At 47.7% G+C, this 27,382-nt stretch overlaps 1 protein-coding gene across 2 annotated transcripts in view; it reads right to left on the reverse strand.

The window, feature by feature from the left end:
* The window catches only part of dph1 (diphthamide biosynthesis 1), a 682,474-nt gene that overhangs the window by 635,379 nt on the left and 19,713 nt on the right, over window positions 1–27,382 (reverse strand). For both annotated transcript variants that reach the window (XR_013499073.1, XM_078224668.1), the window contains exon 3: window positions 19,401–19,464. Coding sequence is in view for 1 of the 2 variants with exons in the window: in XM_078224668.1 (XP_078080794.1) it covers window positions 19,401–19,464 (64 nt within the window). In the remaining variant the exon portion in view is untranslated. The remainder of the gene's footprint in view (window positions 1–19,400; window positions 19,465–27,382) is intronic.

Raw genomic sequence — 27,382 nt, forward strand, 5'->3', positions numbered from 1 at the left:
AAGATCTAGGCTGACACTTCCAGTGCGTTACTGAGGGAGTCCTGCACTGCCGGAGATGCTGTTTTCCCAATGAGCCATTAAACTGACGCTGCGTCTGTCCTCTTAGCTGCAAGCTAGAAATTCTCATGGCACCGTGTCAAAGAGCAGCGGGGCCTTCTCTCCAGTGACCTGCTCACTGACACAGAGCTTCCAGCCCATGGATGGTCAGTGCCCGACAAGGTGCTCCTCGGGACCCTTATGGAAGCCCTGATGCACTGACTCCAAAGAAATTGCCTGGGAAGTTTGAACTTCCAACGGGGAATTCCGTAACCCCCCTCAGATTATCCCAGGCATGAATCAGAGTTGGAGGGTCGGAGCATCAGAGAGTCGGGACAGTTCCGTGGGGCACACTTGAAACATTAGGGAGAACCATCCTGGTCTAAACCTGGATAACTCTACAACTGGCAACACTGGCAACTCAAATCCTCCCAACGCCTGACCCAACCTGATTGTCACCATCACCCAACTCCCTCCCTAACCCCCAGACACGACCTCATCACCCACTCGATTAGCTCTCAAACTGACTACCCCTCCTGACCTGACTACGCCAGGCCCACTTCCCTCACCCACTCTACCCCGCTCACCTACCTGCCACCTCACCCACTCTACCCTGCTCACCCACCCTAGCTCATTCACCCACCCTGGCCCGCTCGCCCACCCCTAGCCCGCTCGCCCACCCCTAGCCCGCTCGCCCACCCCTAGCCCGCTCGCCCACCTGCCACCTAACCCACCCTAGCCCGCTCACCCACCCCTAGCCCGCTCGCCCACCCCTAGCCCGCTCGCCCACCCCTAGCCCGCTCGCCCACCCTAGCCCACTCGCCCACCCTAGCCCGCTCGCCCACCCCTAGCCCGCTCGCCCACCCTAGCCCGCTCGCCGACCTGCCACCTCACCCACCCTAGCCCACTCACCCCCCACCCCACCCCGCCCACCCTAGCTCAACCCCTACCCCGCTCACCCAGCTACCCCGCTTGCTCAACCTAGCCCACTCACCCCCTTACCCCGCTCGCCCACTCACCAACTTGCCACATTACCCACTTACCTCACCCACCCTACCCGCTTGCACACCTCCACATTCACTCACTCACTAACAGAGGGAAAAGCTGTTGAAATGGCCCAAAGCCTTTTGTGTCAGTGAACACTTCTCCGAATATGGCAGCTGGTGCCATAAATAGGGGGGCACGGCGAGTCTCCCGCCACCCCACTGCTCACGCGCCATGACGGAAGCAGTTCAAAGGAACAGCACATTTCTGAAGAAGCTGGGATCAGAAGACATGGCCAGAAACACGGATAAGAGGCAGAATGGTATGAGTGGAGTGGAGTGGAGTGGAGTGGAGTGGAGTGGAGTGGAGTGGAGTGGAGTGGAGTGGAGTGGAGTGGAGTGGAGTGGAGTGGAGTGGAGTGGCTTCCACCGTGGATTGGTCGCCGTTCCTCAGAAGTTTCGGGACAACATTTATTCTCAGCCTACACCAGTGAAGCTCGGATGATCTGGTAATTACCGCACTGCTGCCTGTGGGAGCTTTCTGTGCACTGATTCCCTCTGAGTGTGACTGAACCTCCAATGGTGTTTCATTGATGGCCAAGTGCTTTGAGACTCCACATTGGGTAGGGCGCTATACAAATTCAAGTCCTCCTCTTCTAACACAGCAACAGCTTTACATTGCTTCAGTGTTCTGAAATTTATTGGCATCGCAAAGCAAAAACAAAACACATTACCATTATTATTATTATTCTGTCACTGTCAGAGGAGCACAGATTAACCTACAGACACAATAAAGCCACAAATCAAAGGTTAAAGCACCCAGAAATCAAGGGTGATCCCCTAGAAAAGGGGGCACATTTTATTTTATTTCACCGCAACCCCCCCAACACACCACCACTGTGGCCACCGCCACTGGTCTTCAGGTTCCTTTCTCAAGGCAGAGAGAGTGTACCCACCAGGGACATTTCTATGGCTGCTGTAACTGCCTCTCGGCAGCTCCCAACAAGGTGGGGGTACAGTTTCACTGGAGCAAGATGTAGACCAGCATTTCTTCCTAGTTAAATTTTATTTATTAATCACAAGTAAGGCTTACATTAACACTGCAATGAAGTTACTGTGAAATTCCCCTAGCCGCCACAGTCCGACGCCTGTTCGGGTCAATGTATCTAACCAGCACGTCTTTCAGAATGTGGGAGGAAACCGGAGCACCCGGAGGAAACCCACGCAGACACGGGAAGAACGTGCAGACTCCACACAGACAGTGACCCGAGCCGGGAATCGAACCCGGGTCCCTGGCCCTGTGAAGCAGCAGTGCTAACCACCCTGCCGCCCATATCAACAGTTAGGAATATCAGCCTTTCGTAATGGATGCTCCACTTAGCAGCCAAGCTCGGAAGTGACAAAATCTATTGCTACTTCATGATGGAATCTCCCCCCTTCCCCTGTCCCATCTCCCATTCAAACATCAACGCACTCTGGCACTCAACTTGTCCTGTTTCCAAACCATTTATCTGGACGGCAGACAGATACACTTCCCAGGAATGATTAAATGAGCTAGCGGCAAACAGCCTTCTCAAGGCTATTTATGCGTTATGGCGATTAGTCGGGCTCTCCACCAAGAGGCCACGCATCAGTCTCAGGCATCCACCCGAAATACACCTCATTAAAAATAAACCACAAGCGGCTCCTCTCCGGGTCGATTGCCTTCTCCTGAAAAAGGGGGCCACAATCTCAGCGTTTCCAACAACCGAGGAAAGCAATAACCAAACGGGTGCCCCGGGCACTTTTAAAGCGAAGTGACAATTTTCCCCACGTCGCTAAACTTGGATCGGGCGATTAGGTTCCTCACATACTGCTGTGCAGGGGCACTAACTCACTCCCGTAAAATCCCTTTGCTCGCTATTTTAATGAAAGGCATTAACCAATTTATTTTAAACAAGTTAAAAATGATGGACGTACCAATTGTTTGAGTTTTTGAATGTCATTAACTGGGCGTTATAATTTCCAAGCACCGATCTCAGTTGTCAGAATGTGACAGGCCTCACTGAGAACATTCACTTATTGCTTTTCCCAAACAAAATCATAGAATAGAATCATAGAATCCCTACAGTGCAGAAGGAGGCCATTAAGCCCATCGAGTCTGCGCCTACAACGGTCCCACCCAGGTACTATCCCCGTAACCCCACATATTTACCCTTACTAGTTCCCCCGACACTAAAGGACAATTTAGCATGACCAATCCACCTAGCCCTCACATCTTTGGACTGTGGGAGCAAACCGGAGCAGCCGGGGGAAACCCACACAGACACAGGGAGAACGTGCAGACTCCACAAAGACAGTGACCTGAGCTGGGAATTGAACCCAGATCCCTGGCGCTGAGAGGCAGCAGTGCTAACCACTGTGCCGATTGAGTGATAAATATTGGCCGTGTATAACTCTCCTGCTCTTCTTCGAAAATACTGACGGGGGATCCTTTATACCCACCTGAATAGGCAGATAGGAACTGCCCTAAAAGATCCATTTTCATTTAAAAACATGCACAAGTATTCTTCCCAGAGTTTGACAAAATAAAAATGAAACTCCTCAAGATCATTGAACATAGCAGCACGGGAGGCCACTTGGCCCATCGAGTCCACGCTGCCTCTTTCAAAGAACAATCTGGCCCACCCATTCTCACTTGCTCTTTCCCCTGTATCCCTGCTACTTATTTCTCCTTCCAAGGATTTCTTCAATTGCACTTTGAGGGCCACTATTGAATCTTCCGCCACCCCATTAGGCGCCGCATTCCCAATCCGCACACTCCGCCATCCCGGAAAAAGACAAAGAAAATCACACATTGGCACCAGATTTTCCGTCACACCTTCCATGGCTACACCTGCACAACTTTGTCCCCCTCAACAACAAAGCACTGGTTCCCAGAGCTACATCCCAGCACAGAAGCATGTCTGTAAGGAATTAAGAGGTTTGCACACTGGCAATGATCCTTGTAAGGCAATAAAGTCTGTTTCTGGGATATTTCTAATTAACAGCTGTGTACAAGAATATTGCACTAATTATGTTTTCTGCACCGATTTACCTTCGGGCCCCAGGGAAGGCAGTAAATTAGCAGATGCAACTTGTTTGTTGCTACCTTTAATTTTCTCTTTAAACAAACTATTGTGCCTCGCTTCCACTGTTGTGAGGGACGGGAGTGGGCGTCGAGGCTGGGGGGAGGGGGGTCAACTGAACATTTCCGATCCGAGACTGAAGAGGTTTTGTTGTTTGGCCAAGGTGTTGAGGTTTGCGGAACCCTGGGTGTCTTTAAGACAGAGATAGATAGGTTCTTGATTAATAAGGGGATCAGGGGTTATGGAGAAAAGGCAGGAGAATCGGGATGAGAAAAATATCAGCCATGATTAAATGACGGAGCAGACTCGATGGGCCGAGTGGCCTAACTCTGCTCTTATGTCTTATGGTCTAACCCAAAGCAGGCAGCTGAAGTTAAAGTTTAAAGTTTAATTATTATTGTCACAAGTAAGGCTTACATTAACACTGCAATGAAGTTACTGCGAAAATCCCCGAGTCGCCACACTCCGGCGCCTGTTCGGGTACACAGAGGGAGAATTTAGCATAGCCAATGCACCCTAACCAGCACATCTTTCGGACTGTGGGAGGAAACCCATGCAAACACGGGGAGAACGTGCAGATTCCGCACAGACAATGACCCAAGCCGGCAATCGAACCCGGTGCTAACCACTGGGCCGCCCCAGGTCATGATCAAACTAAATGGGGGGGGGAAACAGGTTTAAGGGGCTGAACAGCCTCCTCCTGTCTTAGAGCACACCCTTAACCATGGAGGCAGTGCGAAGAAGGGGCACACAGTAGACCACGTTAGTGCCAGAGAATCATATTATGAGGAAAGGTGAGATTTTATTCAGAGCCAATCGCCACGAAAGGCTGGAAGGGGAGAAATCCAGAAAGCATCAATGATGGATTGGAAAATATTCATCCAGGCGACCTGTTTAAAGGATAGTGACCAAACTAAGAGGCAAGCTGGTTGAAAGGATTTGCACAGAAATATGAATACTCATGAGTAGGCCCTCGGCCCCTTGAGCCTACTCCATCACTTAGAAACATAGAAAATAGGAGCAGGAGGAGGCCATTTGGCCCTTGAAGCCTGCTCCACCATTCATTAAGATGACTGATCATCCAACTCAATAGCCTGATCCCATCTTTCCCCCATATCCTCTGATCCCCTTTGCCTCAAGCGTGATGTCGAACTGCCTCTTGAAAACATTCAATGTTTTGGCACCAACTACCTTCTGTGTTAGCGAATTCCATAGACTGACCGCTCTCGGGGCGAAGAATTCCATAGACTGACCGCTCTCGGGGCGAAGAATTCCATAGACTGACCGCTCTCGGGGCGAAGAATTCCATAGACTGACCGCTCTCGGGGCGAAGAGTTCCATAGACTGACCGCTCTCGGGGCGAAGAATTCCATAGGCTGACCGCTCTCGGGGCGAAGAATTCCATAGGCTGACCGCTCTCTGGGTGAAGAATTCCATAGGCTGACCGCTCTCTGGGTGAAGAATTCCATAGGCCGATTGCTCTCTGGGTGAAGAATCCCATAAGCTGACAGCTCTCTGGGCGAAGAATTCCATAGGCTGACCGCTCTCTGGGTGAAGAATTCCATAGGCTGACCGCTCTCTGGGTGAAGAATTCCATAGGCTGACGGCTCTCTGGGTGAAGAATTCCATAGGCTGACCGCTCTCTGGGCGAAGAATTCCATAGGCTGACCGCTCTCTGGGTGAAGAATTCCTTAGGCTGACCGCTCTCTGGGCGAAGAATTCCATAGGCTGACCGCTCTCTGGGCAAAGAATTCCATAGGCTGACCGCTCTCTGGGCGAAGAATTCCATAGGCTGACCTGCTCTCTGGGCGAAGAATTCCATAGGCTGACCGCTCTCTGGGTGAAGAATTCCATAGGCTGACCGCTCTCTGGGTGAAGAATTCCATAGGCTGACCGCTCTCTGGGTGAAGAATTCCATAGGCTGACCGCTCTCTGGGTGAAGAATTCCATAGGCTGACCGCTCTCTGGGTGAAGAATTCCATAGGCTGACCGCTCTCTGGGTGAAGAATTCCATAGGCTGACCGCTCTCTGGGTCAAGAATTCCATAGACTCACTATTCACTGGGTGAAGAACTCCACAGGCTAACCGCTCTTTTGGTGAAGAATTCCATAGGCTGATTGCTCTCTAGGTGAAGATTCCATAGGCTGACAGCTCTCTGCGTGAAGATTCGAAGGTTGACCGCTCCCTGGGTGAAAAATTCCTTAGGCTGACCACTCTCTGGGTGAAGAATCCCATAGGCTGACCGCTATCTGGGTGAAGATTCCATAGGCTGACCGCTCTCTGGGTGAAGAATTCCATAGGCTGACCGCTCTCTGGGTGAAGATTCCATAGGCTGACAGCTCTCTGCGTGAAGATTCCAAGGCTGACCGCTCCCTGGGTGAAGAATGCCACAGGCTGATTGCTCTCTGGGTGAAGATTCCATAGGCTGACAGCTCTCTGCGTGAAGATTCCAAGGTTGACCGCTCTCTGGGTGAAAAATTCCTTAGGCTGACCACTCTCTGGGTGAAGAATCCCATAGGCTGACCGCTATCTGGGTGAAGAATTCCATAGGCTGACCGCTCTCTGGGTGAATTCCATAGGCTGACAGCTCTCTGCGTGAAGATTCCAAGGTTGACCGCTCTCTGGGTGAAAAATTCCTTCGGCTGACCACTCTCTGGGTGAAGAATTCCACAGGCTGACCACTCTCTGGGTGAAGAAATCCATAGGCTGACCGCTCTCTGGGTGAAGAAATCCATAGGCTGACCGCTCTCTGGGTGAAGAAGTCCATAGGCTGATTGCTCTCTGGGTGAAGAATTCCATAGGCTTACCACTCTCTTGGTGAACATAAGAGCATAAGAAATAGGAGCAGGAGTAGGCCATCTAGCCCCTCAAGCCTGCTCCGTCATTCAATAAGATCATGGCTGATCTGATAGTGGGTTCAGTTCCACTTACCCGCCCGCTCCCCATAACCCTTAATTCCCTTAATGGTTAAAAATCTATCTATCTGTGACTTAAACACGTTTTACGAAGTAGCCTCTACTGCTTCATTGGGCAGAGAATTCCAAAGATTCGCTACCGTCTGGGAGAAGAAGTTCCTCCTCAACTCTGTTCTAAATTGACTCCCCCGTATTTTGAGGCTATGCCCCCTCGTTCTTGTTTCCATTGTAAGTGGAAATAACCTCGCTGCTTCCACCCTGTCCAGCCCCTTCATTATCTTATATGTCTCAATAAGATCTCCCCTCAACCTTCTAAACTCCAATGAATACAGGCCCAATCTACTCAATCTCTCCTCATAAGCTAACCCCCTCATCTCCGGAATCAACCTGGTGAACCTTCTCTGTACCCCCTCCAAAGCTAATATATCCTTTCTTAAATAAGGGAACCAAAATTGTACACAGTACTCTAGGTGCGGCCTCACCACTACCCTGTACAGTTGCAGCATGACTTCCCTGCTTTTATTCTCCATCCCTCTCGCAATAAAGGCCAACATTCCATTTGCCTTTTTGATTACCTGCTGCACCTGCAAACTGAGTTTTTATGATTCATGCACAAGGACCCCCAGGTCCCTCTGCATAGTAGCATGTTGTAATTTTTCACCGTTTAAATAATAGTCCATTTTACTATTATTCCTTCCAAAGTGGATAACCTCGCACTTACCAACGTTATACTCCATCAAGCGGCAATACCGGGCGGCACGGTAGCACAGTGGTTAGCACTGCTGCTTCACAGCTCCAGGGTCCCGGGTTCGATTCCCAGCTCGGGTCACTGTCTGTGTGGAGTTTGCACATTCTCCTCGTGTCTGCGTGGGTTTCCTCCGGGTGCTCCGGTTTCCTCCCACAGTCCAAAGATGTGCGGGTTAGGTTGATTGGCCAGGTTAAAAATTGCCCCTTAGATTCCTGAGATGCTTAGGTTAGAGGGATTAGCAGGTAAATATGTGGGGGTAGGGCCTGGGTGGGATTGTGGTCGGTGCAGACTCGATGGGCCGAATGGCCTCCTTCTGCACTGTAGGGTTTCTATGATCTGCCAGATCCTTGCCCACTCACTTAGCCTATCCAAATCTCTCTGCAGACTTTCTGTGTCCTCCACGCAATTTGCTTTCCCACTCATCTTTGTGTCATCCGCAAACTTTGTTACCCTACACTCGGTCCCCTCCTCCAGATTGTCTATGTATATGGTAAATAGTTGAGGCCCCAGCACCGATCCCTGCGGCACACCACTAGTCACTGATTGCCAACCGGAAAAGCACCCATTTATTCCGACTCTCTGCTTTCTGTTAGATAGCCAATCCTCAATCCACAATAACACTTTACCCCCAACTCCGTGTACCTTTATCTTATGCAGCAACCTTTTGAAGAATTCCATAGGCTGAAAGCTCTCTGGGAGAAGAATTCCATAGACTCACTATTCACTGGGTGAAGAACTCCACAGGCTAACCGCTCTTTTGGTGAAGAATGCCATAGGCTGATTGCTCTCTGGGTGAAGAATCCCATAGGCTGACAGCTCTCTGGGTGAAGATTCCCTAGGCTAACCGCTCTCTGGGTGACGAATTCCATAGGCTGACAGCTCTTGGGTGAAGAATTCCATAGGTTGATCATTCTCTGAGTGAAGAATTCCATAGGCTGACCGCTCTCTGGGTGAAGATAAGATTATTGAAGAACTCCCACTCAACTCCACTTTGCTGTCCTCTCCCCACCCCCACCCCCCCCCCTCCGATTCTCTTAGATTCCAATAATGATCTCCATCCTGAATGTATTCACCAATGGAGCAGCCACAGCTCTCTGGGTAGAGAAATCCAGAGATTCGCAACCCTCTGAGTGAAGAAACGTCTCCTCATCTCAGTCCTAAATAGCCGACCCCTCATTCTGAGACAATGTCCCCTAATTTCTTGACACTCCAGCCAGGGAGAAACACCTGGTCAAGACCTCTGAGAATTCTACACCTTTCAATGAGGTCAGCTCTCATTCTTACAGGCTACAGGGGAGGTTTACCAGGATGTTGCCTGGTCTGGAAGGTATTAGCTATGAGGAGAGGTTGGATAAACTTGGTTCGTTCTCATTGGAACCTCGGAGGTTGAGGCGTGACCTGATAACGGTTTACAAGACTATGAGTGGCAAGGACAGAGTGGATAGTCAGATGCTCTTTCCTAGGGTAGAAAAGTCAAGTACTAGTGAACATAGGTCTAAGGTGCATGGGGAAAAGTTTAGAGATGTGTGAGGTAAGTTCTTTTTACACAGAGGGCGGTGAATGTCTGGAATGCGCTGCCCGGGGAGGTGGTGGGAGCAGGTATGATAGTGGCATTTAAGGGGCAACTAGACGAATACATGAATAGGATGGGAATGGACGGATATGGACTCTGTAAGTGCACACGGTTTTAGTTTAGGCAGGCATCATGATCGGCACAGGCTTGGAGGGCCGAAGGGCCTGTTCCTGTGCTGTACTGTTCTTTGTTCTTGTTCTTCTAAATTCCAGAGAATATGGGTCCATTCTACTCAATCTCTTCTCATTGGACGACCCTGCCAATCTGTGGGAATCAACTTATTTGTACCTCTAACAGTCCATGGGCGGGGCAGGCGAAAGAATGAAGGTTGGAATCATTAATGAGGGAATAAAGGCATATGGGACACTTGCCTTTATCAATCGAGGCATAGAAATACAAAAGCAGGGCAGTCATGTCGGAGTTGTGTAGAACTTTTCTGAAGCCTCAACTAGAGTACTGTGTGCGGTTATCGTCGTCACATTATTGGAAAGACGTGATTGCACTGGAAGGGGTGCAGAGGAGATTCCATCCAAGGATGCTGCCTGGGATGGAACATTTAAGTTATGAAGAGAGGGTGGGTAAATGGTTTATGTTGGAGCAGAGAAGACTGAGGGGTGACCTGATCGAGATGTACAAGATTATGAGGGGCATGGACAGAGAGGATAAGGAGCACTTGTGCCCCTTAGTTGAAGGGTCAGTCATGAGGGGACATAGGTTCAAGGTGAGGTGTGGGGAGTTCAGGGGGGGATGTGAGAAAAAATGTTTTCACCCAGAGGGTGGTGATGGTCTGGAACGCTCTGCCTGGGAGGGAGGTAGAGACAAACAAGAACAAAGAACAATACAGCACAGGAACGGGCCCTTCGGCCCTCCAAGCCTGTGCTGCACCTCAGACGGGTTGCCTCACATCCTGTTGACTTAGGGGAATGTTCAGAAACTGCAAAAGTTCACCTGGTGAAAGACAAGTTGAAGTGTCCACAAAACCACCTTGCCCCCAGTCACCAGGGAGAACTCATGTACCTGTAACAGTCCCAGGCCAGCTACACACACCGTCACTGCCACAGGGTGTAGCTGATGTGAATAGGATAGATGTAATTAAGGGGAATCTAGAGAAGTACACGAGAGAGAAAGGAACAGGGTAGGTTGGTGGAGTGAGAACTAAGGGTGGGAGGAGTCTCTGGTGGAACTTAAACACCAGCACGGATCTGAGAGATTTATTTCTATGGTGTAAATTCTTTGTAATTTAACTTGCATTTATAGAATTGTTATTGAGGCACTAATGGTGCCATTCACTCTGAGGGTAGCAGGTCATCGTCGTGAAGGAACCACATCCAGGAATCACAGACTCCATAGAATCGTAGAATCCTTACAGTGCAGGAGGCCACCTGGCCCATCGAGTCTGCACCAACTCTCTGAAAGAGCATCCTTCCTCTCCCCTCCACCCTATCCCCATAACCCCAAACATCTACCTGGCTAATCCACCTAACCTACACATCTTGGGACACCAAGGGGCAATTGAGCATGGCCAATCCACCTAACCTGCACATCTTTGGAGTGTGGGAGGAAACCGGAGCAGCTGGAGGAAACCCATGCAGACATGGATAGTCACCCAAGGCCAGAACCGAACCCGGGTCCCTGGCGCTGTGAGGCAACAGTGCTAACCACTGTGCCACCATGCCGTGCAGCCCATCACATTTGCTTGGCAGGCCGACTGGACAATCCCCGGGGACAGGGAGATATTCCTATATCAGCTGTTAGTTTCTGGTCCACATGAACAGGAATAACGATGTGCAGGTCACTTTGGGCGGATGGGTTCCCAGTTCGAAAGCGAACCGCCAGGTTTGGCAACAAGGCTTCACTGAGCCTCCAAACAGGAAGGGCATCAACACGGGCATCACAAAATGCTGCACGCCACAAACTGCCTTTGGAGTGCAGTCAATACCGTTAACAGCTATTTCCTGTACAATAAGGTCCCATAAAGAAACACGAGATGAGTCACGGAGTAATCTATTTTTTTTTGCGGTGGTATCAAAGAGACCATTAAAGGAAGGCTGCTTCTGAAAGCAAGGAGAGATCTTTTAATCCACCTGAATTGCTGTAAAAAGATAGATGGAGCCTTCCTTTAACCTCTTATCAGAAACAGCATGCAGTACTTACTCAATGTCACCTGAGATTGTGCGCCCCAAGTCCTGAGTGGGTCTTGAGCTGACAACCTCCTGACTGAGACACAACAATGCTACCAAGCGAGCAAAGCTGAATCATATCTCAAGTCGAGAGATCCATTCTTTGGGGAGAGAGAGGAAACAAAATAGCTTACAATAGAAACCAATAAAAATCGCTTAACTTCTTGTAACCTGTCAAATTACAAGATAGAAATGACATTGCAATCCCCACAGGAATAATTGGGAGAATCATCCGCCTACAGTATCAGGTGTCAGCACTTAAAAACCCTGGCAGTGCCAGATATTGTCAAATTATGACTTATATTCCATTAATGTCTTTGTGTTAGATACAATAAACCTACAATGCGACATGTGTGTGAATTCTGCACTGTCGGAGGTGCCGAATTTCAGATGAGGCATTAAGCCGGGACCCCGTCTGCTCTCTCAGGCGGACATTAATGGATCTCGTTTCGAGCAAGAGTAGAGTTGTCGTCCCCCGTGACCTGGCTGACATTTATCCCTCTACAAATGTTACAAGAATCAGATGATCTGGCCGTTACCACATTGCTGTTTCTGGGGGCTTGCTGTGTGACAATTAGCTGCTGTATTTCCAACATCACAACAATTGCCCACCGGCAGACTTTACCAATGTTCAGGGCCAAAGTTTGTTTCCTTTTTCTCGGAGGGTTTGTGAAATAAGCGGCAGTGATTCCGACTTGAGAAATTCCCACGGCTTTTGTATGCCAGAGAAAGCCTTAATTAGTTCCATCGTAAACTTCCTGTATCCAGAAGCCCTTCGATCCTTTAGTTGATTTTTTTCTGACCTGTCACTGGTCTCTCTTCCCCAAGATCACAAAAGCAATAGATTCGGAAGGATCCGGCTTTGAGATGGTGAACGTGCAGAGTGCGACACCAAGATAAAAGCAAATTACTGCGGATGCTGGAATCTGAAACAAAAACAAAGTGCTGGAAAATCTCAGCAGGTCTGACAGCATCTGTGGAGAGAGAATAGAGCCAACGTTTCGAGTAATAGAGCTAACGCTTCGAGTCTGGATGACCCTTCGCTCTGACGAAGGGTCATCCAAACTCGAAACGTTGGTCCTATTCTCTCTCCACAGATGCTATCAGGCGTGTTGAGATCTTCCTGCACACTCTGCTTTGGTTTCTGAGAGCGACACTGTTGCTCTTTGATGACATTATGTCTCGTCCATCAACAACAGGCCACATCTGTGAAATCAATTTTCATTTGACTGAAACTACACATCTAGGGCGTGGGTGGGATTGTGGTCGGTGCAGACTCGATGGGCCGAATGGCCTCTTTCTGTACTGTAGGATTTCTATGATCTCAATCATCCTGCCTCGGTACAAAGAGGTACATTGGCATTGTGGCTATGCTACTGCATTAGTAATCTAGAGATCATTTCAAATCCCACCACGGCAGTTTGAGGGTTTAAATTCACTTTATCATAGGATATTTACAACATCCTAAATATTGATCTTCTTATTTTGTTTTCCAGGCACTGAAGGACCCACATTTCCTGTCTTGCCTTTCGACTCCCGGCATGCACAGTTTATTCTCCATCTCAGAGTGAAGAATAAGATTCTTTCCCTGAACGTATAAAAACTAGATTGTCACAATATAAATCAATTGAACATTGTGCAGGAGGTGGCTATTCGGCCCGTCATGCCAGTGGCAGCTCCTTGACAAGAGCCATCCAGTTATTCCCACTGTCCTGTTCTTTCCTAGTAAGAAGTTTCACAACACCAGGTTAAAGTTGTAATAACTTCACAGAGGCCAAAATCCCGCCACCAAGTTACTTTATTTACACCATACATCTGTCCACAGCCAGCTCTCCAGTTGCTCCCTGTTGAATGCAGCTGGGAGCCTGACACACCTGCTTTAAATAGGGAACATGAGGCTTCCTGATTTAACCATCAATTAGGACTCATCAGGTACGTCTTTTCACACCAAACAAGTAAACAAACTCAAGGGGACTCATCAGGTAGTTCATACTCTAGCAAGCCAACCTCATTAGCCTGGGTGAAGTCATCACAAAAGTCCAACAGGTGTATTTGGCATCACGAGCTTTCGGAGCGCTGCTCCTTCAACTGGTGAGTCATCACTCACCTGACGAAGGAGCAGCGCGCTAAAAGCTCATGATACCAAATAAACCTGTTGGACTTTAACCTGGTGTTGTGAGACTTCTTACTGTGCCCCACCCCAGTCCAACGCCAGCATCTCCACATCATGGCCTGTTCTTTCCCAACAACCCTGCACTTTTTTTTCCTTTTGAAATGTGGATCCAAAATTAAACCTTGGTTCATTAACTATCAAATATATTAATATATATTAATATATATATCTGATCAGACTAATGGAAATGTGTATTGGGTGACACAGATGTTGGTGGAGATTGAAAGGTAGTGTGGAACTACTTTTGCGGCTCGTTTCCCATTACGCAATACAACAGTTTGGCAAAAGGCCAAATCACCAGAATTTTAAAAAGTCACCAAGATGTAGCTTGGCTGATGGTGACACAAGTCCTCCCCGTCAGATCGTTCCTACACGCCCGGAGTCTCACCTCATCTGCACGTTGCCCTTGAAGTGGCTGGTGGGGAAGAGATTGTTGTCCACCTCCTTGTGGAATGTGCCTTTGCAAAGAAGGTCTGGAGAGAGATGAGGGGGTTTTTGTCATGGTTCATTCCGAGTAACTCTGTGACGCAGGACTCTGTGCTCTACGGGCTGTTCCCAGAGACGTACTCACGAGACAAACATCAGCTGTTGCTGGAGGGTCATCAACTCGGTGAAAGACGCTCTTTGGTCTGCCTGAAACCCATTGGTCTTCCAGTGCAAGGAGTTGTCCCCGATTGAGTGTTGCAGACTGGCACATTCCAAGGTGCAGGTCCTTGTGCTGAGGGACGCACTAAAATTGGGGCAGTTCTATAGAGGCGCAATGGGGAAAGGTCACTGTCTAAGGCCTGGAGAGGCAGGGAACTGGGTAAAATCCCTGGGGCTATTACGTTTTGACAAGTATTGAATAGTAAATATTGAAAATTGAACTGTATTTGCACTTTAAGTTAAGTCAAATTTGAATTATGTAATGTACCTTCACAAGCATTTTGAATAAAATATAATTTTGGAACAAAAAAGATACAGCACGATATAGATGGTAACCACGGGAAATGGGAAGTGGCTTCCGATGCGAAGTTGTACTCAAGTTGGTATTTGCCTCAGGGAGAAGGTTGTCTGAACGCCAATATTGATCTAAGCATCGGATCTAAGCTGACAGCTCAGTGCAGGAGCCGCAGGAGTGTCACACTGTTGGAACGACACATTGGACTGTGGTCCTGTCTGTCCATACAGGTGGACCCAAGGCACCACTCATGGACAAGCAGGAAGTTCTCCCAGTATCCTGGCCAACATTCCTCCCCCAGCCAACAGCACCCAGAGCAGCTGGAACTGCTCAGTGACTTTGTTGCTGCTTGTGGAATCGCGCTGTGCTGTCACGTTTGCCTGTAGAACAACAACCACTGCACTTCACAACAATTTGTGGTATGGGAAAAGAATGTTAAACTATGCAACCAAAAGAGTAAAACATCTGGCGGGAGATTGGAATCAAAATATACAATTCTCCATCCAGTCAGACCATGCCTTGCGGAGGCGTTTCAGTCTGGTCATGGAGACACATGGAAGGCATTCAAGCTTTCGAAGGAAGATCAGAGAAGGGCCACAAGACTGATTCCAAATCCTAAAGGGCTTGGTTATTTTCGGAGATTGGACAAACTTTGGCTTTCAGGCTAGTGTCAGCCATGGTGGGACCATGATTGGCATGGACCACTTGGGCCGAAGGGCCTGTCTCCGTGCTGTACTGATCTATGACTCTATGGTTCAGTGAGTAGTACTACACCAGAGACTGAAACATAAAAATCCACACCGACACTGCCAATGCAGTACTGAGGGTGTGCTACAGTGTCAGAGGCACCATCTTTCAGATGGGATGTTAAACTGAGGTAAAGGCAAAATACCGCGGATGCTGGAATCTGAAACAAAATCAGAAAATCGGAAAAACTCGGCAGCTGTGACAGAGGATCATCCAGAGTCAAAACATTGGCCCTATTCTCTCTCCAAAGGTACTATTCAACTGAGGCCCCTCTTTGGTGTCTTGGGTGGACATGAAAGATCCCGTGGCACTATGCTAAAGACGACGGGGGAGGTTCTCCATGTTGTCTTGGACAGTGCTTATTCCTCCATCAACAAGGCAAAAAAAAGATTACCTCGTCATTATCACAAGTTGGTGGGAGCTTGCTGTGCACAAATTGGCTGCCGCGTTCCCCAGACTGCAACACCGACTGCACTTCCTAAAGACTGTGGGACCAACCTCCTCCCGTATCCGAAGCTGCAGCAACTCACCGTTATCTCAATCGCTTCTTACTTCAGCTGTTCCTCTTTGACAAAGGAGCACGCTTGGATGAACCGTAAGCAGCAGAGTCATCAATAACTGCCAGTTACAAGATACCTTACTTTGCTGCATCAAGTCAAATCAGGCGGAGGATCGCCGCAAAAGCAAAATACCGCAGACGCTGGCAATCTGAAACACGAAGGGAGGGAGGCTGGAGACGTTCAGCAGGTGGAGGGACAGTCACCATTTCAGGTCGATGAGCTTTTGTCACAGCTGTGCCACACAGTCTGCAGTGAAACTGTACAGCCTGAGTCACAGAACACTCGCTGCACCCACCACATACTTTATAATCCCAGAGACCAACCATCCAATTCTCATAACCTTTCTTTTCTGAAGTGGTCACAACTGTAAGCGTGCTTGTCGGATTCCAACCGGCGCTCACCACGCCATCTCCGACTCCAACCGCCTCCTTCCCAGAACCTCAAACCATTGAGGGGCCGAATGGCCTGCTCCGAATTCATACGTTTGTATCTACACATTTCCCACGTGCCTCTCGCCTTCTCACAACCTGGAGGCTTCAAAAGTCCAATTTTGATGTCATCCAACAATTATTTTGACTTTATCTTTCTGGAATTATAACAGCAGGTGGCCATTCGGCCCCTCTGGCTTTCTCCGCAATTTAAGTTGACCATTGCTCGGGTCTATAACCCTCAATATCCCCTTGCCGAACAAAAATCAGTTTGGAAACGTTTTATTGATCCCCGAGCCTCCACCGTTTATTGGGGGACAGAGTTTCCACTGGCCTCTGTGTGAAGAAGTACTTCCTGACCCCTGGACAGCCAAGCTCTGACTTTCAGCTTATGGCCTCTTGTTCTGGACTCCCCTCGAACTCTATCTGCCCTATCAAATACGTTAATCATCTTAAACTCTTCCATTAGATCACCTTTTCATCTTTACAAGGCTAGTCAATGCAAACTAATCCTCTGACTGAAAATGTCAGAACAGAGACTGGTCAATGTCATTTTTCTGATTGAGGGTTACAGAACTAAGGAAGGTGGATGGAGTTGAGATGCAGATCAGCTGTGATTGAATTGAATGGTGGAACAGGCTCAAGGACTGAAAGGCCTCGTGTCACATCCTACAATGTGGTAATGCCCCTAGGTCACCTACGATAACCTATAATATCTGACTGTTCTCCCAAGCTCCTGCTCGAGATGACACAATCTTCCAGCTCTGCATCCACAGCTGAGAGGAAGCATTCTTCCTCCTCTTTATGTTCAGTGTTGAAATCAGGAATCATTTCACCATCCCCCTATTCCAGAATGAAGAAATGTTTGACATTTCTCATTTGCCCCACCCAAAATCCACAGGCTTCTAAAAGCCAACTTTGTTGTTGTCAGCTTCTTGCTTTGTCTTCTCCTGCCCTTTTTCCACTAATTGGTTATCCTGCACCATGGGTCAAACAACGAAGAGTACAGCACAGTAACAGGCCCTTCGGCCCTCCAAGCCTGCGCCGATCACATTGTCCTATCTAGACCAACTGCCTGTATCCCTCTATTCCCCGTCTGTTCATGTGTCTATCCAGATAAGTCTTCAATGCTGCTAACGTGTCTGCCTCAACCGCCTGACTTGGCAGCGCATTCCAGGCCCTCACTACCCTCTGTGTAAAAAAACTTCCCCCGCACACCTCCACTGAAACTTTCCCCCCTTACCTTGAACTTGTGGCTCCTTGTGATTGTCATTTCTGCCCTGGGAAAAAACTTCCAACTGTTCACCCTATCCATAGCCCTCATAATTTTATAAACTTCTCAGGCCCTCAGCCTCTGTCTTTCCAGGGAGAACAATCCCAGTTTATTCAATCTCTCCTCATAGCCAATACCCTCCATACCAGGCAACATCCTGGTAAACCTTTTCTGTGCTGTGTCCAAAGCTTCCTCTATGGTCTTGGGCCTTGTGCTAGTCTTAGAATGATAACAGCACAAATGGAGGCTATTCAACCCAGCACTCATGTACCAGCTCCTTGACAGAGTCATTCAGTTAATCCCCCTCCCTTGCCTCACAGCCCTACATCCCAATTCCCTTTTGGAGGTTCCTCCTGAATCTCCTACCACCATCCTTTCAGACAGCATGCCCCAGATCATAGCAACTCGCTGCCGTTTCTGAAGTCGCCTGTGGGTCTTTTGCCTATTTCTTCGAACCCGTGTCCTCCGGTTAACAAACATTCCACCACTGGGAACAGAACATCGCCACTTACTAATGTCTGTGTTATTAAAAAGAAAATCTGCTTCATTTCGGGGCGGCTGTCGTGTGATCCAATACTGCCAATGGTTTGCAGGGAAGACATTAAATCCATTTTTTATTGCATGGACTTCAGGATTTTTTCCCAATATTTTTACGGGATGACATTCCCAGCATTCTTGTTTTTCTCCCCCTGTGAAAATGGAATATGGTGCAATGGTTTTGCCGAGTATTCCACAAGCGGGAAGTTATTCTACACAAACAGCCACTTTTTATTCAGGTTTCAAGTTGAAAGTTTATTTATTAGTGTCACAAGTAAGGCTTACATTAACACTGCAATGAAGTCACTGTGAAAATCCCCTAGTTACCACACTCCGGCGCCTGTTCGGGTAACACTGAGGGAGAATTTAGCACGGCCAATGCACCTAACCAGAACATCTATCTGACTGTGGGAGGAAACCAGAGTACCCGGTGGAAACCCACGCAGACACGGGGAGAATGTGCAGCCTCCGCACAGACAGCGACCCAAGCCGGGAATCGAACCCAGGTCCCTGGGACTGTGGGGAGGCGGTGCTAACCACTGTCCTACCATGCCGCCCCTTGTAACTGCAAAGTCAAATTTTGCTTTGTTGACTCAGGTTTCTCTCCCCCGCGTCAGGGATAATATCCAGTAATTCTTGACATTGGATTTAAAAAGCCATTGCGCCCGTCCCCCAATCCCACACAGCCCAGCTCTCGCTTTCAAACAACATTGCAAAATTCCCACATCGAGGAGGAGGACACGGCAGCAACAACGAAAGCAACATTAAATGGTGGTTCACCGTTTGCTACACGTTACAGTTAAGTGCCCAGTGAGTGAAGTGAAGGTAGCAGCTATGTCTCCAGGGTTCAGCTACGACAAATATAAACCACTCAAAGCTTCCCTCGCACAGTTTATGACACTGAACATGTAGCCCATTATCTTCTCTTTAATTCCTTCAGCTAATTAGGAACCAAATTGAGTCACTGACAAAGCTGTGAATTGTAACATCTTGACCCATTACTGCCCTGTAAATTTGATGGAAAAAATAACCACCCGACCAATCGCGTCGTCCTTAACACCAGACAAACCCAAGCAACTGATGTCCTACATTCTCCACAAGTGCTGTGTCTACTCAGATCTCCTTTAATTACTTACAAGCCCAAACTGGCCCTGCAGATTTGGTGCTCAAAGCTGTTAATTTAATGAGTTGTTGTCCTACCTTTCGATGATGTCAGCGATCGCGCAGGCAAACATCAGGAGTCCTTCAGGCATCTGGAGGGCGACTAAGCAAGACATGGAAAATAGAATTTTTAAAAATCGGTTGTTCCGGGTTTTCCCATTCGTAGTCCCGCTGGGTGCTGTGTCTGAGAGCGACGGTACTGAAAATGATTGGTTCCTCCTCCCTACATTCTCACCACCTTCAAACCATCTCTCACTCCGAGTGACTCCTTCCTCAGACTTCAGAACTGTCGACTCCTTGTGTGGCTGCAACTCCAACACTTGAAGAAGCTTGACACCATCCAGGACAAAGCAGCCCATTTGATTGTCACCCCATCCACTACTTTAACTATTCACACCCTACACCACTGGTGCACAGTGGCAGCAGTGTGTGCCATCTCTATAGCTATACCAAGGCTCCTTTGACAGCACCTTCCAAACCCGCGACCTCTACCACCTCAAAAGAAAAAGGGCAGCAGACACTTGGGAACACCACCACCTGGAGGTTCCCCTCCAAGCCGCTCGCCATCTCGACTTAGAAAGATATCGGCTGTTCCTTCACTGTCGCTGGGTCTCCTTCACTAACAGCGCAGTGGGTGTCCCTACACCACGCGGACTTCAGCGGTTCGAGAAGGCAGCTCACCACCACCTTCGCAAGGGCAATTAGGGATGGGTAATAAATGCTGGCCTAGCCAGCGATGCCCACATCCCATGAAAAATAAAGCTCTCTCCTCCTCGCTCTCCCCCTGGCTGACAAGAGTCCCTGACCTGTTCACAAAGGCTGGCCACAATCAACCCATGTCTCATCTTACCTGGGATAATGTGCTGCCATCACTGATTACAAAGGGAGAAAATGTGTCATTCACACTGAAATTTCAACTCGCTGAGATGACACTTAGATTACAGGGGAGGCAAAGATTCACAACCTTCTGCGCAATATTTACAAAGCAATGACACAGATAACAGGTTACAACCATAAAATACCATCCCTCATTTGCGTGTCAATCACCAACTCATTTTACGGTGCAACTGCAATTCTGTCTTTCCAACTCCTCCAGAATCCTGCTTTAATGTCGCAAATTTAACATAAAGCAGCACTGCAGAGCCTCTAATCAGAAATTGCTGTCCACTCAAAGGAGGAGCTCTTAAATGGGGTGACTATAATATCACAGATTACCTCCAGTGCAAGAGGCCATTCAGGCCGTTGAGTCTGCCACGACCACAATCATATTTACCCTGCTAATCCCCCTGACACTAGGGTCAATTTAGCATGGCCAATCCACCTAACCCGCACATCTTTGGACAGGAGGAGGAAATCGGAGCACCCGGAAGAAAACCCACCCAGACACAGGGAGAATGTGCAAACTCCACACAGACAGTGACTCGAGGCCGGAATTGAACCCGAGTCCTTGGCGCTGTGAGGCAGCAGTGCTAACCGTTATGCCACCGAGAGGCAGTTTCAGAAGAGGGTCTAAAGGAGCAGAGGCAAAGGGGACTGGGGAGGGAATTCCAAAGTGTGGGACCCAGGTTACAAGTGTTGGAAAGTTACTTGACTGTTGAGAGCCACATTTGTGTCAGATTGGTTAGTGACTGGCCTGGAAATTATGATTAATTCTTCCTCCCCTCCCCATCCCTTGTGAGTCTGAAGCCATCCTTGTTAATCACAGTGTACCAAATCCATTTGGCTGCGTACCACACTGCAACAATCTCTGTGACTGACCAAACTGAAACAAGAACTAAATCCGGACTCAAGATCGACTGAAATTCAAGATTTTACAAACAGATGCAGCATATAATAAGAAAGGCAAATGGAATCTTGGCATTTATTGCAAAAGGACTAGATTTTAAAAACAAAGAATCATAGAATCCCTACAGTGCAGAAGGAGGCCATTCGGCCCATCGAGTCTACACCCGACCACAATATCACCCAGGCCCTATACCCAAAACCCCACATATTTATCCTGCTAATCCCTCTAACATACACATCCCGGACATGAAGGAGCAATTTAGCATGGCTAATTCACCTAAACTGCACATCTTTGGAGTGTGGGAGGATACCGGACTACCCGGAGGAAACCCACACGGACACAGGGAGAATGTGCAAACTCCACACAGACAATGACCCAAGCCGGGAATCAAATCCAGGTCCCTGGAGCTGTGTGGCAGCACTGCTAACCACTGTGCCACCCATAAAGAAGTGTTGTTACAATTGTATACGGCATTGGTGAGACCACACCAGGAATACTGTACCCAGTTTTGGTCTCCTTACTTGAGAAAGGATAAGGTGGCACTGGAGGCAGTTCAGAGAAGGTTCACCAGATTGATTACAGGAATTAAAGGCCTGTGGTACAAGGCTTGGGCTTTGTACTTGCTGGGGTTCAGGTGGGGGATCTGATTGAGGTATATAAAATGCTAAAGGGATGGATAAGGTGGATGTTGAACAGATGGTCCCCCTTGTGCGACAGTCTAGAACAAGAGATCATAGATACAGAGTGAGAGGAGGAAAGTTCAAAACTGAGATGAGGAGAAACTACTTCACTCGGAGGGTTGTGAATCTGTGGAACTCACTGCCCCAGAGTGCAGTGGAGGCAGAATCAATCAACAGATTCAAGAAAGAGATAGATATGTTTCTGATGACAAAGGGCTATGGGGAGCAGACAGGAAAGTGGCATTGAGACTAGGGTAAGATCAGCCACAATCATGTTAATTGCTGGAGCGGGCTCAAAGGACCGAACTTCCAACTCCCGCTCCTAATTCCTATGTTCCTATGTGCATGAAAGTTTGGGTAAAAAATTCCCAGAGTACTGAAAGCCACCCAAAATTAATGTTGCTTCGTTCAAGATGTCCCATGCCGTTGACTGAGGGTGTTGGTTCTTGCCGAAGCTTGGAGCCTTCAGCAAATTGTTCAACCTCCAACCCTCTGTTCTCCTCCTGGTCACCCCGCTTTTCATCACTCCACCGCTCGACAGTCGGGCCTTCAGTTGTCTGGGTTCTTTGCTCTGGAATTCCCTGCCGATAGGGAGGCAGGTTAGGGAGATTAGTGATATAAAAGCGTGGAGTTACAAGGGATAGGGCTGGGGGATGGGCCTGGGTAAGATGCTCTCTTGGGAGAGTCGGTGCAGAATTGATGGGCTGAATGGCCTCCTTCTGCGCTGGTAGTCATGATGTGGAGATGCCGGCGTTGGACTGGGGTAAACACAGTAAGAAGTTTAACAACACCAGGTTAAAGTCCAACAGGTTTATTTGGTAGCAAAAGCCACACAAGCTTTCGGAGCTCTTAGCCCCTTCTTCAGGTGAGTCACCTGAAGAAGGGGCTAAGAGCTCCGAAAGCTTGTGTGGCTTTTGCTACCAAATAAACCTGTTGGACTTTAACCTGGTGTTGTTAAACTTCTTACTCTCCTTCTGCGCTGCAGGGATGCGAGGATTCTATGAAACCTCTCAGATTCTCCCTCATATCAGGGGTGCAGCACAGAAGGAGGCCATTCAGCCAGTCATGTCCATGCTGGCTCCTTGCAAGAGCAACTCAACGAATTGCATTCTCCTGCCTTTTTCTCCACAGCCCTGCAGCTTGCTTTCTCTTCACTGAAGGCGTACCTTGAACCTTACACCTCTGACCAACAGCCACGCACTCAAACGTCTCCTTATGTGGCCCAGTGCGACGTTTTGTCTGATAGTCCCTTCAAGTGAAGCGCTTTGGGACATATTATTTCATTTAATGCACCACAAGGACTGCAGAGATTCGAGGAGGAGGCCCACCAGCACCCTTTCAGAACTGTTTTGGGATCAGCAATAAATGCTGTCCTTGTCCGTGCACATCCTGCGAACATACAAGTTTAATTTTAAAAATTCAGAGCAGCACGCGCTATCCTTGAAGCAACGTCAGATCAGTCAGATATCAGCTTCAGGGGTCACACTGTGGCCACACATCTCTTGGGTAAACAGATCGAAACCGTGGCGTTGACTCCATTACTGGCATAAGCTAACATACCCAGCTTGAGCAACATGTCCCTGGGGTACGGCAAACCTATATATAGGCTTCTCACTCTTACTTCTCAGCTCTGTGTAATGAGTGAGACTTTGCACCCACACACCCGGACTAGAATTTAATTCTCTTCTCAGAGGTGCCAATTGTGAGCCAACGGTCACAGCTGTGACTGGCAAGTGTTACATCCTGGCAGAGAGGAGCTGGGAAATACTGTGCAGTCTCCGAGAAAGCTGCAAGCAACACTGGATTGAAGGCAGTGGGCGTGTATAAAACCCTGCAATACGGGAATGCACACAATACTCTGCAATCCTACTTGGGAACACAAGCACGGTGGCACAGTGGTTAGCACTGCTGCCTCACAGCGCCAGGAACCCGGGTTCGATTCCCGGTTTGGCTCACTGTCAGTACGGAGTTTGCACATTCTCCCCGTGTCTGCGTGGGTTTCCTCCGGTTTCTTCCCCTTAGTCCAAAGATGTGCAGGTTAGGTGGATCGGTCATGCTAAATTGACCCTAGTGTCAGGGGGATTCACAGGGTAAATTTGATTGTGATCATAACAGGCGCCGGAGTGTGGCGACTAGGGGAATTTCACAGTAACTTCATTGCAGTGTTAATGTAAGCCTACTTGTAACTAATAAATAAACTAAAACTAAGCATGTATATTTATATAAGCATACGGATTAGGAGCAGGACCGCAAACCCACTCCACCATTCTATAAGATCACGGCTGGTCTGATTGTGACTTTAACCCCACAGTCCTGTCTGCCCCCGATAACCTTTCAGTCTCTTCTTCATCAAGAAACTATCTAGCTCTGCCTTATAAGTATTCAAACACTCTGTTTCCACCGCCTTTTGAGGGAAAGAGCTCCTCTGAGAGAAAACATTTCTTCTCATCTCTGTCTTAAATGGACGACCTTTTTTTTTAAAACTGTGACCCCTAGTTCTAGATTCTCCCGCAAGAGGAAACATCCTCTCCACTTCCACCCTGTCAATATCGCTCAGCATTGATCAAATCACCTCGAACGTCTCCAACTTTCCTCCGCAGACAACCTGCCCAGTCCGGATATTAGTCTAGTAAACCTTCTCTGAACTGCTACCAATGTATTGACATATTTCCTTGGACAAAGAGACCAATACTGTACACAATAAAAAAAATAAAGAAATGTCTGAGGAATTAAATTTTTACTTTGCTTCAGTCTCCACAAAGGAAGACATGAATAATGCACCAGAAGTGCTGAGAGAAACATGTTGTAGTGAGAAGCTGAAGGAAATCAGCATTAGTAGAGAAATGGTTTTGGGGAAATTGATGGGATTGAAGGAGGATAAATCTCCAAGTCCTGATAGTCTTCATCCCAGAGTACTTAAGGAAGTGGCCCTGGAAATAGTAAATCCATTCATGATTATTTTACAAAATTATTCGGACTCTGGACTAGTTCCTACTGATTGGAGGGTAGCTAATGTAAATCCGCGACTCAAGAAGGGAGGTAAAGAGAAAACAGGGAACTATAGACCAGTGAGCCTAACGTCAGTACTGGGGAATTTGCTGGAGTCTATTATCAAGGATTTTATAACTGGGCATTTGGAAGGCAGTGGTATAATCAGACAAAGTCAGCATGGATTTACTAAAGAGAAATCATGCTTGACGAATCTATTGGAATTTTTTGAGGATGTAACTAGTAGAGTTGACCAAGGAGAACCAGTGGATGTGGTTTATTTAGACTTTCAGAAGGATTTCGACAAGGTCTCACATAACAGACTACTATGTAAAGTTAAAGCACATGGGATCGCAGGTAATGTCTTGAGATGGATAGAAAGCTGGTTAGCAGATAGGAAGGAAGCAAACAGTTGGCAAAAATGGGTCTTTTTCTGACTGGCAGTCAGTGACTAGTGGGGTTCCGCAGGGATCTGTGCTGGGACCCCAACTGTTCACATTATATCTTAATGATTTGGAAGAGGGAACTGAATGTATTATCTCCAAATTTGCAGATGATACAAAGTTGGGTGGGAGGGTGAACTGTGAGAAGGATGCAGGGATGCTTCAGCGTGATTTGGATAGGCTGAGTCTGTGGGACTATCTGCATGGCAAATACAGTATAATGTGGATAAACGTGAGGTTATCCACTTTGGTAGCAATAATAGGAAGACAGATTATTACTTGAATGGGTGTAAATTGAGAGAGGTGGATACTCAACGAGACCTTGGAGTCCTTGTACATCAGTCACTGAAAGTAAGTGCGCAGATACAGCAGGCAGTAAAGAAGACAAATGGTATGTTGGCCTTCATAGCGAAAGGATTTAAGTATAGTGATGTTTTGCTGCAGTTGTACGGGGCTTTGGTGGGGCCACATCTGAAGTGTGCAGTTTTGGTGTCCTTATCTGAGGAAGGATGTCTTTGCTACAGAGGGAGTACAGCAAAGGTTTACCAGACTGATTCCTGGAATGGCAGGTCTGTCATATGAGAGCCTAAATTGGTTAGGATTATATTCACAGGAGTTTAGAAGGGTGAGAGAGGATCTCATAGAAACTTATAAAATTCTAACAGGGTTAGACAGGGCAGATTCAGAAAGAATGTTCCCAATGGTGGTGGAGTCAGAACTAGGGGTCATAGTTTGAGGATAAGGGGTAAACCTTTCAGAACTGAGATGAGGAGAAATTTCTTCACCCAGGGGGTGGTGAATGTGTGGAACTCACTACCATAGAATAAAGTTGAGGCCAAAACGTTGTGCGATTGCAAGAAGAAATTAGAAATAGCTCTTGGAGCTAAAGGGATCAAAGGATATGGGAGGAAAGGAGGATCAGGATATTGAATTCGACAATCAGCCAAGATCAAAATGAATGGCGGAGCAAACTTGAAGGGCCAAATGGCCTACTCCTGCTTCTAGTCTCTAGAGAGGTGGTCTCACAAATGCCCTGTACAACTGAAGGATAGCCTCCCTACTTTTGTCATCAATTCCCCTTACAATAAATGATAACATCCTATTAGCTTTCCTAATTATGTGCTGTATACCAGCCTTTTGTGATTCATCAACAAGGACACCCAGATCCCTCTGCATCTCAGAGCTCTGCAAGCTCTCACTCTTTAGATAATAAGCTTCTTTTTTTTAATTAATTCTGTCAAAATGGACAATTTCACATTTGCCTACGTGGGGTATGTTGCCAGTTTAACATGGAATTGTGGAGAGGGTATACAATACCATCTGACATAATAATCGGAGTACAGATACAGAGGGTGTATATTATGGGAGTACAGATACAGAGGGTGTATATTATGGGAGTACAGATACAGAGGGTGTATATTATGGGTGTACAGATACAGAGGGTGTATATTATGGGAGTACAGATACAGAAGGTGAATATTATGGGATTATAGATACAGTGTGTGTGTATTTTGGAATTACAGATACAGTGAGCATATATTATGGAATTACAGGTACAATGAGTGTATGTTATGGGATTACAGGTACAGTGAGTGTATATAATGGGATTACAGAAACAGAGTGTATATTATGGGGGTACAGATACCGAAAGTGTACATTATAGCATTAGAGGTACAGAGAACATAGAGTAAGAGTGCAGCAGTCTGCAATATGACGGCCTCCCTGGTCTGTCTGTTATTTTCTCATCTTTACAAAGATCGAGGTCTATTCTTGGGCAGCAATGGAGCAGCAAGAATGATCCACCTGTCCCCAGGGCATGCGAGGTCCTGGGTGTTCAACTAGCATTTACTTTTACTATCACTGCCCAGAAATGGGCTCAGTGACATTCATGGTGTAGGCTCTCATATCATCTTGCATTTAGATAACACTCAGAGAAACCTCCCGAGGCCTTTCACAGGAGCGATTATCAGACTAGGTTTGGCACCAAGCCACACGAGGAAGTTATCAAAAGCTTGGTTTTAAGGATTGTTTGAAAGGAGAGAGAGAGAGAGAGCGAGACGGAGAGTTTTAGGGAGGAAATTCCAAAGTTCACCTGCCAGGCAACTGAAGGAAAGGCCAGCAATG

The sequence above is a fragment of the Mustelus asterias genome, chromosome 12 (genome assembly GCF_964213995.1).
Source record: "Mustelus asterias chromosome 12, sMusAst1.hap1.1, whole genome shotgun sequence".
Lineage (NCBI taxonomy): Eukaryota > Metazoa > Chordata > Chondrichthyes > Carcharhiniformes > Triakidae > Mustelus > Mustelus asterias.